A 17,778-nucleotide genomic window follows, 5' to 3' on the forward strand; every position below is an offset into this window, starting at 1 on the left:
TAGGTAAAAGTTGTTAACGTACCGTACTGAATTTCTGCTCAGTATACCAAAATATATTGTAGGGCACTAGTAATGAATTTTAAAATACCAAAATTCGACATACCGAAGTATTTGGTAGGGCAGCCGTACCAATATAAAAGCTTCGTTATCTATTTTTACAAACACATTACTCGAAAAATAAACTAGATTAATAAACTATATATATAGTAAGATGTTAGAGAAGCTAGATTAATTAATTACTCTAATTATTATGATTTTTTTGTGAGGGAAGATTTTCTAAAATTTCCAAAATATAAGTCATAGGAGGGCGATATTTAGGCTCATGATTAACACAACGGAGTGCAATATTAGCAGCAACATAAGCACTTCTTTTACAATATTGCCCCTCTAATTTAGTGTCCATTATCCTGAATACCCTGCCATTGTCGAGTACGTGTAGCCTCACCCAATTCACCAATATTTTCTCCTCTTCGCACTTCGTTTCGTCTATCGCTCGACGCCCCGTAAGCAACTCCAGTAACACCACTCCGAAGCTGTATACGTCGCACTTTACCGTTAATTTACCTATTAAGAGGGAAAACATAGACTTGTTTTAACTTATTCAGATAATATTAACGGTTTCAATAGTTATGTGTTACATTCAGTGAAATATATTTTTATTTTTTTGCCAAAATTGCGTAATTTATCTTAAATTCCGTGTATTTTCAATCTTGGCCATTTCACCGGGTTAGTGGTAGACTCGGCTTATTCGAAGAGAAAATATTATATGTTCTATTTTATTATTTTAATGTCTAAGCAAGCACGCGATCGGAGAAAAATTAACTAAAATTTATACTATTTCAATTAAAATTAAAATTATTTACTTGTTTTAGTTAAAATTGTGGAAGTAAAATAAAATAAATTACAATAAAAACAAAAATTAAAAGTATGGGAAGATTTTTAATTCTAAAAAATTGAAATGAGTGAGTTTGTAAATTAATAATGTTAGTAAAATATTTTTTTTTTGGTTGTAAAGTAAAGAAGAAAAATAATGTATGTAAGTTGAAGAGTTTTTTTTTTTTTTTTTCATCCCAAATTATTTGTTACTTTGCAATTCTAATGAAGCATTAATTTCACAATTTCCAATTTTACCCTTTATCGCTCTTAATTAATTAACTGAAAAACAATTAATCACAACGATATTTTACCCATGTATTGATTGTCTTAATATGTGCGCAACAGAATACCACATATAAAATGCGACGGAGGGAGTATTTCACCATTATTTTTTTTTTAAATTCATTTTTACCCTTGACCAAATAGTGAGTGATTACATATAGACCCTTCATATTTTCAAAATATTACATATAACTCTCTTATAGTTTGATTTTAACTAAAAAAACTTAAAATTTAAACTTATATATAATTATAAAAAATCAACAATCAAAGAATAATACCTGTGGTGAGATACTTTGGATCACAATAACCTTCAGTCCCCATAACTCTTGTAGTTACATGAGTTTGTGATTCAGTTGGACCAGCTTTTGCCAGTCCAAAGTCTGAAAGCTTTGCATTAAATTCCTGTCAAAAGAAAAAAAAAGTAAAAATAATAACACGAGAAAACAATTCGGTTTCGAGGGTGTTTGGCTAAGTTTATAAGCTGTTAAAAAGAGCTCGATGTTCAAGAGCTTATAAGCTCTTCCAAAGTGTTGGGTAATTTTTTTTAAAAGAATTTAAATATTCAAAAATAAAGTGCTGAAGAGCAAATAATTTTTTTTTAAAAGTACCTATAGCCCACCGTTTTATTTAAGATCTTATAATGAGTAAAAATAGATTATAAGATCATTAACGTAACAACTTATCAGCTCTTAAAACAACTTATCAGATGTAACAGCTTATTAGCTGTTCAAAATAAGCTTAGCCAAACGAACGAGACCTTATTTCCTTCATTAATAAAAGAATGACTTACAGAATCTAACAAAATATTTGATGTCTTGAAATCGCGATAAATGACGGGTGATTTCGACTCGTGTAGGAAACATAACCCTCGAGCTGCACCCACAGCAACCTTAATCCTTCTTGCCCATGAAAGAGATGATGGAGAACATCCTGCATGCATGCATAAAATATTTCCAGACATACATGCATGCACGTGTCATAATTATTAAAAAAATTATCTTATTATATATATTTCAAGTTGAATAATAAAAGAATAAAAGCTGTTATTACTTTTGAATAAGTGTTTCTCCAAGCTGCCACCTGGCATGTATTCGTAAACGAGTATTCGGTCCTCGCCGTCTAAGCAGTATCCGATGAGTTTAACCAGATTCGGATGGCGAAGTCGACCTAAATAGTTCACTTCCGACTGCAAATTAAAGAATGATCAAAACAGAAAGTATACAAGAAACCCTAAATATATAATACTTGGAGAGAGAGAGAGAGAGAGAGAGAGAGAGAGAGAGAGAGAGAGAGAGAGAGAGAGAGAGAGAGAGAGAGAGAGAGAGAGTAACTAACCAACCACTCATTGTGACCCTGTAAGCCATAAGGTATAAGCTTCTTGATAGCAACAGCCAATCCAGTACCAGGCTTTGTAGCAGTTAGCTTTTCTTCATCCAACCACCCTTTGAAAACATAGCCGAATCCACCTTCTCCGAGCGTACTATACTCGCAGAAGTTCGAAGTGGCTCTTCTCAATTGGTCTAACGAAAAAGCCTTCAAGTACGGAGACGACAGTATCTCACTCTCGGTTCTTGGAACTGGCAATATATTGTTACAAGAAGAAGACGAAGACGATGATGACGTGGACGGAGCACTCGATTTCTCGTGCTGTTTAGGGGGGGTTTCCGGTTTCGGCAATGGCAGTAAGTTTCCCTTGTAATTGTTGTTTTCGTTATGGTTCGGTTTCGGGAGAGGATGACTCCTTCGGTTGGTGTTTTCTTCGGAAGTTGAGACTGAAAAATTGCAGTTTTCATCAAGATTTTTTATTTATTGTTTTTTTTTAAATAAAAAAAATTAAGTGAACATTCAAGCGCCTATAATCATATCAAGTTCTCTAAATTACTCAAAAATACAGTACAAGAAAAAATGGCATTAGTGGCAGTCTAATTGTGACAATATCAAAAGTTGTCACTAGATCGATATATTAAGTGACAGTTAATTTTTTTTTATTGTCACTAATAGTTCTTTTTGTTCTCACTTAATCTTTTTCTATTGTTACCATATAGAATTAGTGACACCCAGTAGTGACAACATTTTTGCCTAACCATGTGAAAATTGTTGTTGTCACTCAAAGATTATATATATAACTACACCATTCAAGATATATCTATGTTCGAAATTTAAACATAACAATAAACACAAAATGAATAGTCTCAGAAGAATAAAAAATATAAAAAAATCGACCACTTGATATAACGCGTTCTCGATTCACTCGTTTCGCTCCTACGAATCACCTCGAAACTAGTCTCATCAAGTTATGTACTTGAAATAATTCAAGTGATATGTGAAACAATTAATCAAAATAAATACATTTACGGGTGTTTGAGATCGTGTAGCTACACAACTATAATGAATGTACAAGACAATATCGAAACATATTCGAGTTCTTTAATATAATTAATGAATCGCATGTTTAATTATACGAACAAGAGAGAAATTGTATTACCTGAAGGTGGAGGTCGATTCAACGGATTTCGATTATGAACATCGCCCATTTTAACGTTGTCAAATTCAACAATATTTCTCTGATTTTGGCATTTAATTGAACTAGGAGCAATTACCTCACCATTGTCACATTCGACATACTCTTCATTTTCCCGTCGAATATATTCTTGAGAGTCATTTTTTACGCTGTCGAATTCCAAAACTACTCGTCGTTTCCTTTGCATGCAATTTCCCATACTAAGACACTAAACCTACGACGGGGAAAAGCATATTCCATAAACGGCAACGTTTTGTCGCGATTTCCACCATTTCGCCTTCTCTTTCTCCTTCGTCTTCTCGATCTGTTCGATAAAGAAAATACATTATTGCATTTGCATGAGAGAGAAAAACATTATAAACTAACAATAGGAAAGATGAGGATTTTATTAAGGATACCGACTTTTGTGGGCAGGACAAAACATAAAATTGATTAATTAATTTATGACATGCTTTCAAATATATATTGTGCATGTTCATGTAATAAGTATAGCTATTATTAACGACTCAAGACCAAGTCAAGATTTTTTTTATATATGCTTTGAACATTGACCAAGGGGTAATTAATTAGTAGACTACTCTATATATTATATGAATTACAAATTATTTGCTATTCAAGATTTTAATATAGATATTACGAAAGTGCTAATAAGTAATAAATATAAATATTTTTTATGAGAAAATATACAATATTGTTAAAATATTGTAACAAATTTTATTTGTGAGAGTTAGTGTATAAGAATTAAGAGAATTTATGAGTGATAAAGAGAAGATTAGAAAAAGAAGAAAGTTAATGTAGTTTTGAAATTAAATTCATGGAATAATATTGAACACAAATATTTTTATGAAAATATTAATTAATTTGAAATAATTATATTAACAAAATACCATGATATAATAATATTGAGTAACCATTGTCTTGGCTTGTAATTAAATTGTGGACACAAATATGTACATGCATGCATGAAGATGGCTATGGTCATAGTCAATGGTCAATGGTCAATGTGCAATATATTATTGATGGGAATTATGAAAATGACTGACCAAAACTACAAAAAATCAGAAGCGGTATAAATAGACTTAATTTTAAAGCATACGTTATTGTGAGTTAAGTCGGTTTTAAGTGTTTATTTCTAAAAGTTGGGGGTGTTTGCAAATATTTCGGAAAATGAACTTAAATAGAAAAGGCAGGGTTAGGGGTGCTTTTAAAAAAATAGCTTAAAACAGATTATTTTAAGAGAAGCAAAAACAAAAGTTGATTTTGCAAACACCTGAAAAGAGATTATGAGCAAAAAAAGCTCATAATCACTTTCAAAAAGCTTTTGCAAATACCACCTTATAACTATGGTCATTGTTTATTTTAGTCAATTTAATTTAAACTTTATTAGCTTTAGTTTAAAGATATTATAATTCTGGTCCTTGTTTTAAAATAGTCAATATAATAAATCATATTCAAACTTACACAAGTTGATAACTGGTACAGATAAAGGTGAAAGTCGGACGAAACGTATCAAAATTAGCCATTTCGGAAAATGTTTAATTTTTTCAAAAGTACAAAATCAATTCCAATTCCAATTACAAAATTTAATTTCAAAATCTAAATATTCTTTCAAATCCCAATATATAGTCCAGAAATTTCAGAATTTGGGAAAAGTTTTGAAAATAACACAAGTTTTTAAAATTTCAAAACTTAACGGAAATTTTCGAGAGAATTATACTTTTGGTCCCTCATGTTTGGCCCAATTCCACTTTTGCCCCCCCTTGCTCCAAAGTGAACTCAAGGTTCAACTTTAAACACTTTTCCTCTACTCCGTCACATGGGCGTTACCAACTAACATAAAACACTATTTCAGGGCTAAAATTGAAATTTAATATTGTTTTGGGGTTAGAAAGAAATATAGGTGTAACTATTATTTTTAGATGCTATATATGTTGAGTTATGCATTATTTTCCGTAAAAGCATATTAAACCTTAGAAAACTTACCATAATAGCAATTGACTCTATTTTCATTAAAATTTGTGGATAAATTCCTGCTACTCTAACTTTTTCTAATGTTACTTGAGCCCATATATTCTGACTATTTAGAACCATTTCCAACCATACCTTTATTATAGAAGAAAACAACCGAAAATTGTGAAGAAAGTTGATGTTGTTTTCTAGGGTTAAAGTGATTTGGGGATCTCTTGGAAAGGGGAAGTGGGTTTAATTGGGAGAAGAAGAAACCTAAGTGTGATAGGAAGAAGTGGCGTTTTTATAATTTACAGACCTTGACCAAACATCGTCAAAGTCAAAATCATGAAAATTGACGGAGAGGACTTCATTGAGACAATTCTACAAGTGTAGGAGGGTAAATCGATGCAATTGAGAATATATGAGGGGGTGAAGTGATTTTTACGAGGGGGGGAGTGGAATTTACCAATCGAATATTCATAATCACCCCATAAAATTCATCCGATGTATCATAGAACGGAACGGACCGAAGCTAAGGAGACATGGGATAAATTAGTTTTTCTTATTTTTTTAGAGCAAAAAACTTGCGGATTTATTTACTGTAAAGTGTCATGAGTTTACAACTTCAAGAACAAAATTCGGTAACATCGGGGAATTAAAATTCTCTTCGGAATGAAAGTCTAGTTATTTCATGAGTTGCACGCGATTGCCTTCTCTCTTGATGTGATAGACTGGAAAAGATTCAAAAATTTGTGCTAACCTCTTAATGTCGTCAAGGATATTTTCGTAATTCGTTCGCGAACCCATCTCTCCCCCAATAGCAACTACAATTATGCTTGAATCAGCTCCAATATAACTTTATTCCAACCACGGTTCTGAACAAATTCTAGTAAGTTGCCAGAGCCTCAGCTGATCGAGATAACTTCTAGGAGATGAGAGCAGCAAGTAGAGAACCAACCAAGACAACTACCATCAACAGACCTTGCTATACCTCCTAAACCACGATCATGTTCAACCAGAGTGTAATGATGCATCAAAATTTATTTTAACTTCTTCTCTTAACGTGGCATAAATTAGTTATTGTCGCGTCTTGAGCCCAATTGCCCAACCCCTCTAAGAGAGAGAGAGAACTATTTAAAAAATACGGAGAGAGAAATATAGAAGGAAATACCAACCATCATTAGGAGAGTTGGTACCTAGCCTTACCAATATGTTAAAGGTCTAATGTTCGAGTTCCTCCCTCCCCAACTTCCCCCCTTATAAAGAACTTAAATTTACTAAAAATATATATATATATATATATATATAATTTAGGGTTCTTCCGATGCCCGTCTCTGTCAGCACCGTTGCTTGTTTTTGTTATCGCGAAGAAAGAATTTAATTTAATTATTTTCATTAATTAGAAGAAATAAACTACTACAGAAAACATGCATGTGTGTGATATTTTGATCTTTGATCTCGGTTTCCCTTTTATTGTTCTTTGTATTATATTTTCATGTAGGTTTGTTTGTTATAAATCATTTTTCAAATTGTTGATTGAAATTCGTCGAAAATCGGCTCATTGATCTTGTAAGTTTGAACATTAATCGATGGGTCTGAGTTTAAGAATAGGGCTAATACATGGTCTTCTTACGGTGCTAGCTATATGCCAACAAGTTAACTTATTTTATCGAATATATTCTAATTTGGAGTCATTTTTTACGCTTTCGAATTCCAAAACTACTCGTCGTTTCCTTTGCATGCAATTTCCCATACTATAAGACACTAAACCTACGAAGGGGAAAAGCATATTCCATAAACGGCAACGTTTTGTCGCGATTTCCACCATTTCGCCTTCTCTTTCTCCTTTGTCTCCTCGATCTGTTAGATAAAGATTATACATTATTGCATGAGAGAGAAAAAAAATACTATGAACTAAAAATAGGAAAGATGAAGATTTATTATGGATACCGACTTTCGTGGGCAGGAAACATTATATATGCAACCATATCAATTTTTTAAACTAGGAAAGGTAATTTAATATATTGGGATTCTTTGAGGAAACCCCTCATTACTTTTTTTAATGAAGAGATGTCTAAAATATTTATCTTCATTTGAGAAAAGCTCACATCCGTTTTGAGCTATTATGTTTTCCAGCTTTACCCCCGCCCGCCACATCATCATTGGGTCACGCGCTCAGCGAATTTTTTTTTTCTGTCTTTTTTTCTTCCGTTTTTTTTTTTTCCTTCTGTGTCAGTTTTCTTAATCGACTATGGAGCATAGTTGATTAGCCTTAATCGACTATGTTTCACAGTCGATTAAGGAAATTCTTTAAATTTTTTAAATGTTTTTTCTATATTACTATATTAACCAAGTATGATGAATCATAGTCGATTAAAAGTTTGCTACTAAAAATAACAAATCAAAACTGCAAAAAAATGCAAAATTAACTATATTTTACAAAAAACAAAAAAAAAAGAGCATTATAATTGATTTATACAATTGGAATCAATAAACAAAAAAACCAAAAAAAGAAAAAAGAAAAATAAAGTCGATCAACCTTAATCGACTACCAGAGCATAGTCGATTAAGAATCTGCTAATAAAAATAACAAATCACAACTGAAAAAAATGCAAAACTCAACTACATTTTACAAAAACAAAAACTATACCAATATTATAATTGATTTATACAATTTGAATCAATAAACAAAAAATCCAAAAAAATAAATAAAGCAAATGGAGTTGATCAACCTTAATCGACTACCAGAGCATAGTCAATTAGTTTAATCGACTATCGAACATGTACATAGTCGATTAAGATTTCAGCCTCCGCGAATTTACTACATGCGTTGTCATCCGCCCAATCCACCAAAAACCCTAAATCTGCCTTCCCATCGTCACCACACCGCCGTCACACCACACTATTCATGCTGTTGTAGAAAATTCTACTGTAGAAGATGATGAGTTGCCCATAACAGAAAAAAGACTCCACCAGATTAATGATGGATATCAAAATTATAATAAAACAAACAGTAATTAATTACTCCATCAATTTCTACTTCACAAAAATTTCTGTTGCAGAGAATTCAAAATCAAATTGTAATGGAGATGATGAATTTAAAATAAAAACAAATCAATTGGTTTAAGAAAACAAACTGCGTCGGCAACAGCTTGTTTGACGGGGTCTTCATATCGTCGAGCCGAAACCTCGTCGTCGCTAGCCTTCGCGGCCAGAGCTCCACCCCCGCCACCCCATCATCACCACACCACACCCACTGCGTCCTTAACGACGATTGGCAGTCATCAGCTTCAGTGTCGTCGGTGGAAACCAGCGCCGCCAACTACAATCTGTCACCACTCTTCACGCGACGGCGAGGGGCGGCGACATACAAACGTTCTTCCACCACCACCGCCGTCGGTCGCCGTCAAACATTCTTCAAAAGTCGCTGTCCGATTTCCTTCTCTGACGCCGCCTTGCTTTTCTTGCGAATTTAAGTTGAGAAGAGAAGATGAGAAAATGAGAAGAAAGAACGGCAAATGAAATGGGTTAGGGTTTTGAAATGTGAAAATGAGATTTAATATTAATGAGGGTGGTTTGGGAATTATTAAAATAGTATTTGGGTGGGATATTAGGTAAGGGGGTTTCCTTTAATTGCTTTTGGGAGGGGGTGTTTCTTTAACTAATTTTCCTAGATGAGGGGGGTTTCTCTAATTTTCCCTAATATATTTAGTAGTTTTTTTAGCATGCGAAGTAAGAAAGAGGAGGGGGGGGGGGGGGGGGGGGGGGTGTATTTGTCATAAGTCCCTGGCCAATAATCTTTATTATTCTAGGTTTATGGGCTACATATTTTTGTCAATATGCTCAATCCCTTTAATATTATGTATTATAAATAATGGAAAAATTAATGTATATGACCATAATTGTACTGTCATTAGCAGTAATTATACTGTCACTGACAGTACATTAATTAACGTAATTATACTGTCGTTGATAGTAAATTTACGTAATTGTACTGTTGTTGACAGTACAATTAGAGTCAACGACAATATTATTATTTTTTGGGTTTTTTTATTTATTTATTTTTGATTTGTTGGCAAGTCAACGTAATTATATTACTCTCGTTGACAGTAAAATAACTTTAAAGACAATAATATTACGTCAACCACATCAATATTATTATTTTTTTGGGTTTGTTTTGTTTGAATTGTTGACGGAGTAACATAATAATATTACTGTCTACTATTGTAATATTACTGTAAACACAATAATATTACTGTGGTTGATCGTAATATTACTGTTGTTACAGTAATATTACTGTCAACCACATCAATATTAATTCTTTTGGCTTTTTATTATGTTTACATTTGTTGAACGTTGAACATATTAATATTACTCTATTACAAAATAATAATGTTTTTTGTGTAATACTGTGCTAGAGATTAATATAGTAATATTACAGTGTTAAACTGTAGTGTAGTAATATTATTGTGATTAACAATAATATAGTTAATATTACTATCAACCACAACAATATTGTTGTTTAAACAGGGGGCAAAAGGATGTTACAGAAGAAAAAAAATTCAAACAAAAAGAAAAAAAAACGAAAAAGTAGGAAAAATCAGGAAGAAAAAAAAATCGAAAAAGTCAATACCGAAAACCGGCGGAAAAAAATCAGGAAGAAGAAAAAAAAAAAGTCAACGGTGGAGACCGGCGGCGACGGACGAAATTATCCATAAAATTGTGTTTTGGGTCAAGATTGAATAATTTGTGAAATTTTGGGTCAAATTGAGGATATATTAAATTAAAGGATGATATTGAAGCATATTAAAATGTGAGAGACTATTTTAGTGTTTTACAAACCTATGGACAATGTATGGATTTTTTTGTAAAATAGTTTTATGTCTGAACCCATTTGTGAATAAGTACCCATTGATGGGCTTATTGTGAAGTGCCCAAAAAAATCATTCATCAATGTTTTAGAAACTAAAAAGTGAAAATAAAAATTAAAAAAAAAAAAAGGAAAATAAGTTTTTTTTTTCTTTTTTTTAGGATAAATAAAGAAAGTTTCTTAGTCTAATTATATTTTCTTACAAATATTTCCACCAATTATCCACTCATCAAATAACTCGGTGTGATTTTTTATTTTGTTTGCATTTAGTAAGGGTGGAAGAAAATAACAATATAATTTGTTATTCTGCATCTTGAAAAGAACAAAATCAATACAAAATAAATTTGTCTTCTGCAATATTTAAAAATTCAATTTATGGTGTATTGTGAATGACTTATTGTATGTTCGAGGGTGTATACTGCCACTAATTATTTTCGAGGGTGTAAAGTGTCAAAATACAATATTTCAAGGATGTAAAGTGGAATTAAGCATTAGTTATTCTCACATCTTCAGCCCAATTGCCCAATTCTCGAAGAGAGAGAAGGAAATAAATGACAAATCACAATTAAGGGCAGAATCATAATCAAATAAGGAAAAATATAACTGTTGGCGCAAATATCACAACAAAATTCTTTTATAAATAGAAAAGAAGTACTCTTCTTCTCCAGAATCAAGATTTTATCACGTTTGCGAATAAAAACAAGTAACCGTTTTCTCTCTCTAGAAACCCTAATTTCTTCATCACCTTTCGAATCAAACCCTTTGTTTCTCTCTCTACCAATGGATTGTGACGTACCAGTTGATGATTACTGCAACGCAAGGCAAGATAATAATATCGAAATCCCAGAAAATATTTATTCGACCGATCACTTCTTCATAGTATTCGAAGTCGATACAACTTACCCTCGTAGTTTTTATTATAATAATAATAATCAAGAAGAAGAAGAAGAAGATGAATTTGTAAGAGTTGAAAGCAAAGATTCATTCTGGGTCCGATGTCCGAGAACCGAGCACGAAAACTTGTCGAGGGATACTATTTCGGACATGCTTACACAGGCTGGGGTTCCTATTCACAAGCAAGATTTCATGGTGGATGCAATATCTGACTGTGCAGATGAGATTGCCAACTCAGCATTCAATGATGGCGTTAGGGTTCTTCCGATGCTCGTCTCCGTCAGCACCGTTGCTTGTTTTTGTTATCGCGAAGAAATAATATAATTTAATTATTGTCATTAACTACTATAGGAAACATGCATGTGTGTGATAATTTGATCTTTGGTCTTGGTTTCCCTTTTATTGTTCTTTGTATTATATTTTCATGTAGGTTTGTTTGTTTGTTATGGGGATATAAATCATTTTTCAAATTGTTGATTCAAATTCGTCGGACATCGGTTCATTGATCCTGTAAGTCAACTTATTTAATCGAGTATCGAGACACCCGGAGGGGAATTAATTGAGGAACTAGTAACTATCCTCATTTTATCACTATCCTCATTTTACCGAGTAGTTTGTTTCGACGATAATAAGATTAAACGGTAGTGTTTATGATTTTGCTATTTTTAACAAGTCACAAATTATATTTGAGATACTAATATTTTGCCATTTTGCAATGTTGATCGATCAATCACATGATTCTTAACAAGAAAAAAACTCATCTTGCCCAAAAAAAAAGTCTATTTATTCATCCAATTGCGGCAAAAAAGTCTAGAAATAATCGCAGGAAATCCTTTGATAGTGCGGATTCCTATTTCTCTATGATATTCCACAATCAAGACAATTGATTGAATCCCGTGAAACCATTTCATAGAAGTTCATTGATATCTTCTTTTTATAAATCAAATCAACTTCGATTCTTGAATAATCCACATCACTTATGCTTCTATTATAACACAAGATTCCTCTTTTATGTGGAAAAGACCTGTATCAATAATTATGATTTTACGTATGTGCAATTCCTCAATACCTTGTTCATTCACAACAAAATATTTTCTTTGTGTGCACTAGTAGAAAATTTGCTTTTTACTACGAATTTTTTTGCTACGGTCAAAAGCCGTAACAAAAGGGACTTTTTACTATGGGACAATTTTGAAGTCGTAGTAAATATTAGGATTTACCGTAGCAAAAAAGTATTTGGTACGGCCATTTACCGTAGCAAAGTTTTTGTCACGCCCGTATATACTACGGGACAAATTCGTAGCAAATGCGTAGCAAAAGCCTTTTTACTACGAATTTGATACCTTTTGGTACAGTTAATGGTTGTAGTAAAAAGACATTTTTCTACTAGTGTGCGTCGGTAAAAAAAAACATGCTTTTGAGAGGGAGAGATGGTTTCGGAGCGCCAAAGATCAACCGCTCAAAATTAAGGCTCCGTTTAAATGGAATGTTTTTTTATGAGGGATTTAAAATTCATAATAACAAATTTCTAGTACTTGTTCCGATAGATGGATTTGAATCCTAATTTCTAGTCGTACATTGAGGCGTTGATGTGGATTTAAAATAACTCCAAATCGGAGTAATTTAAAATCATTCTCCCAAATTCCTTTGTAAATGATGTCCTTCAATCCAAATAAAGTTTAAGGGTTTTCCCCAAAGGTATTTTATGAGATTTTGTTTTTTAAAATATTTAGGAAATGTCAATTCAAGTTAAGAAACATAAAAATAAAAATAAAAATAAGAAAAGAGAAGATATTAATACACCATGTTTTGATTTGTTTTGAGTATATATATTTATGTCACTTGAATCCATAGTTTTCCCCTTGTGATTTTATTATGACGACTTTGAAAATTTTGGTTTTATGATTTTTTTTTTGCGGGTTTATGGTTGATGATGGTGCTTGTAAATATATTGCATTGACTATTTTGTATCAATATATATATATATATATATATATATATATATATATATATATATATATATATATATATATATATATATTCTTTTTTTTTTTTTTATAATTAGAGGTATAATAGTCCTTGGCCTCGTTTGGTTGGGAAGATTAGTCATTATTAACTAAATAATTGGACTTTGTTTGATGTTTGGCATCCCCAATAATTTGTCGGGTCGACCCATAAATGTTATGTTATCATGGTTTATCTTTATTTTAAGAATTTTTTTCGTTAGTTTGACGTCCGGGAGTCTGATAAAATAATTGGGGTTTTCATTAAATTATTTAATCTTATCTTGAAAACCAAACGAGACTTTTAGATATAAGACAATAAGCAGTCAAAAAATTATTTGAGATACTAATATTGGCATTAGACATGAATAATATCTCTTATTATTTTGAAATGTTTACCACACGTGAGGTTAGGGAGGAATTGAGCTTACTTAGAGATAAGTTTTGTATGGCGATGTAGATGCGTATTGGCGCCAGACAGTGGCGTATCTAGTGTGGTCCAAGGGTGTGCTACTGCACACCCTTGGTTTTAAAAAAAAATTATTTCCTATATATTTAGTAATATATAACTGCAAATGTAAAATACAGCCAATACAATGCTGTAGCTGTACTGGTTAAGTGCTCTATATATTTCTGCAGAGGTACAGGGTTCGAGACCTAACTGTGCTCAATATTATTTTTGCTATTTGTAACTTTAATTTATTTACCATTTCTTTAATATTAAATATAATATAAATATTCCAAAATTCTAAATATTGTATATATATGTATTCTAAATTTACAACTATGTGGGGTTTTTTTTTTCTTTTTGAATTTTGCTATTTGTAACTTTAATTTATTTACCATTTCTTTAATATTAAATATAATATAAATATTCCAAAATTCTAAATATTGTATATATATGTATTCTAAATTTACAACTATGTGGGGTTTTTTTTTTCTTTTTGAATTTTGCTATTTGTAACTTTAATTTATTTACCATTTCTTTAATATTAAATATAATATAAATATTCCAAAATTCTAAATATTGTATATATATGTATTATTTCAATTTTTTTATCTAAATTTACAACTATGTGGGTTTTTTTTTTCTTTTTGAAAATTCAAAATCTGCTAATGAAATGTACATTTTGTCACTTGCAACTTTAATATGTTTACCACTCCTTTAATATTTTCACCAATTTTATGTCTAAATATTTCCTAAATTTGTCCAAAAATGGTAAAATAATCCCTTAAATTAAAAAATTTTAAAGATTTTTTATTATTTAATGTGTACAGTATTCAAAAAAAAAATTTGGGGGCGCTGCCCCCGAACCCCCGTAAACTATTAGCCGACCATTATATTTTTTACTATATTTAATTTCGAACACCCTTGACAAAGATCCTGGATTAGCCACTGGCGCCAGAGGAGTAAGATGCGGTGGATTAGAGACGACGATAGGACCACAAAATTCTTTCTTGTCAAAGCTATTGCGAGGAAACGGGTGAATACTGTTGAATAATAAAATTCTCCCTCCTGCTCTCAATTATACATTTATTGTTCTTATTCCGAACTCGACAAAATTACTAATTATCGGCCTATTAGCTCATGTAATGTTGTTTATAAAATTGGCTCCAGGGTAATTGATAATCACCTTAAAAACCGATTAGCCGCATTATTTCACCCACCCAATCAACTTTTGTTCCTGACAGTTCATCACACATAATATTTTAGTTGCGTTCGAGGCCAATCATTTTACTAAAACTAATTATAGCAGAGCCTCGAAATTTATGGCTACAAAAATAAAACAAAATTTAAAACTATATTTGTTTTGCTCAAATAAAATCTTCGATTGAGGAAAGAAAGAAGGTATCTAAATTTAAGGGTGTATTCTATAGAAATGAAACAATAGAAATTTTTTTTATTCTTATTTAATTAATTCATCATTATTTGTGTGTGTGTGTCCCCAATATATATATATACACACGCGGTACATTTACTACTCATAATATAGAATATTATATACGATAAATGTACATAAAGACTTCCTCAAAAAAAAAAAAAATGTACATAAAGACAAATAAAATCAAATTTACAATTAAACTAAATATTATCTAAATTAAATCAAATATTTGGGGAATATCTTGGAAATTATGTCTAACATATTCCACTTTTCAAATTAAATTAACTTAAAATTCAAAATATGTTGACTTTTCCCATGTATAAAAGTGACAAACCAATTAGAAATATATTATAAATACTCCTTCAATTGTAAAGCTAAGCTAATATATTACTTCCATAGCTTCTCTCTAATAATGGCTCAGGTGATTTCCCTAAGAAGCGGCTAAAACAAAAAATGTTTTTTTTTCACTTCAGTACCATCAACATAAAAAATAGAAAAATAAATATGTAATGACATTATTACCCTCAATGAAAATCAATACCGCACACAAAATTTGTGTGTTATTGATTTTATTAAGGGTATTAATGTCATTAACTATTTATTTTCTATTTTTTATTTATTTTCTATTTATTTCTTTTAGCCGTCCCCGATTTCCCTATGTTATATGTCACCCATCTCTCTCTCTCTCACGCGCACACACACAAGCAATAACAAGAATTATACATGTTAAACCTTTATAAATTAATACAGTTAGGATTAGCAAAATTCTATTAATTTAGCGCGAAATATTAAATTATCGATCACTAATAATATAGTAGATTTTTACGAAGTCGTGACCAGAATAAACCATTGTTTAAGCGAGATTATTAATTTATCGATGTTCTACTGGTATTACCAGAAGGTGGTGATGAAGGTGTTGACGATGACAGATGAGAAGACAAGGAAGAAAGCAATGGAAGCAGCTGCTGAAGTTTTAGGTATACCTTAAAAACTTAGGCCCTAGATTTTCATATGCATTATCAATTATATATATATAATCCAACAATTTTGAATTAATTTATATTATATATATATATATATATATATATATATATATATATATATAGGTGTGGATTCGATTGCAGTAGATTTGAAAGATCAAAAGATGACAGTGATTGGAAAAATGAATACGGATGATGTGGTGAAGAAAGTGCGGCAAGAAGTTGGGAATGTTGAAGTGTTGTCAACTGGCCCAGCTGCAACTTAAAGCAAAATTATAAATAATTAATTATCATTAAATTCAAAATACTATATATTCTTTTTTTTTTACTTATCTAATTTCTTTAGTGAATATTATAAATAATTAATGAAGATTTCTTGAAAGTGTGCGTCTTCTTTTTACACCAATCCTCCATTGATTCAATTTCTTGTTTTATATATATATATATATATATATATATATATATATATATATATATATATATATATATATATATATATATATATATATATATATATATATATATATATATATATATATCTTTTTAAATATTTTAAAAAGACAATATACGTAAAAAAAAACTCAATCAGTAAAATTACAAAAATGAAAATATATCTTATATATAAAAGAAAGGAACGTTGGGCAACTTTAAAAAAACCCTAATGGTATTTCTGTAATTATTTATTTTTAATATTTTTTTCTCTATTGATTTATAACTATAATTTATGCAATTATCAAATTTAAAATTAACTCGTGAACAATCCAGTAAAGAATAATTCTATGGGAAAACTTATTTTATTGTTCTCTCTTCATTGGCATAATATAGCCACGGTACGTGACAAGATCCCAAAGTTACGGGATTGTATGTTCTTAATCTAGGAAATAATAAACAACCTAAATAATAACAAATATTCTATAGTATATATGTACAAGAAACTACAAGGAACTAATATAAAGGATGGAAATCTTCAACACTCCCCCTCAAGTTGGTGCGTAGATATCACTCATGCCCAACTTGTCGAGACATTTGTTAAAGGCCTGGTTAGACACTGCCTTCGTCAGTATATCTGCAAGTTGATCTTGAGATCGAACATGAGGGACTTCAATAATTCTCTTTTCCAGCTTTTCTTTGATAAAGTTTCTATCAACCTCAACATGTTTAGTCCTATCATGTTGGACTGGGTTGTGAGCAATATCACATGTCGCCTTGCTATCACAATACAATTTCATGGGACTTGTTTGCTCAAAATGTAGTTCTTTCATCAGATTCTTAATCCATAATAACTCGCATATTCCTTTAGCCATGCCTCTATATTCGGCTTCGGCGGATGATCTAGCTACTACTTCTTGTTTCTTACTTCTCCAAGTGACCAAATTTCCACCAACAAATGTAAAATATCCAGACGTAGATCGTCGATCTTGTATTGAACCAGCCCAATCGGCGTCGGTGTAAGCTTCAACTTTCAAGTTGTCTCCTTTTCTAAATAAAATTCCTTTTCCTGGAGATAATTTCAAGTAGC

The 17,778-nt window shown here is 31.2% G+C and overlaps 1 protein-coding gene across 2 annotated transcripts; it reads right to left on the reverse strand.

Annotated features, from left to right (window-relative positions):
• Nucleotides 1-59: 59 nt before the first annotated feature.
• On the reverse strand, nt 60-7,498 carry LOC105959682 (putative serine/threonine-protein kinase PBL3). Of its 2 annotated transcripts, XM_088823262.1 has the most exons (7): nt 7,332-7,498; nt 3,644-3,828; nt 2,494-2,930; nt 2,209-2,344; nt 1,949-2,088; nt 1,437-1,560; nt 60-564 (listed from the first exon to the last, which is right to left on the reverse strand). In XM_088823262.1, the coding sequence occupies exons 2-7, from the start codon at nt 3,690-3,692 to the stop codon at nt 242-244; spliced, it is 1,209 nt and encodes a 402-aa protein (XP_088679388.1). In that variant the 5' UTR covers nt 3,693-3,828; nt 7,332-7,498; the 3' UTR covers nt 60-241. The 2 variants fall into 2 exon arrangements, with proteins under 2 accessions (XP_088679388.1, XP_088679387.1); XM_088823261.1 differs by lacking the exon at nt 7,332-7,498 and having other exon boundaries at nt 3,644-4,014.
• Between the last annotated feature and the right edge of the window lie 10,280 nt (nt 7,499-17,778).

This window comes from Erythranthe guttata, chromosome 9 (genome assembly GCF_056151865.1).
Source record: "Erythranthe guttata isolate IM_541 chromosome 9, IM_541, whole genome shotgun sequence".
In the NCBI taxonomy this organism is placed as follows: domain Eukaryota; kingdom Viridiplantae; phylum Streptophyta; class Magnoliopsida; order Lamiales; family Phrymaceae; genus Erythranthe; species Erythranthe guttata.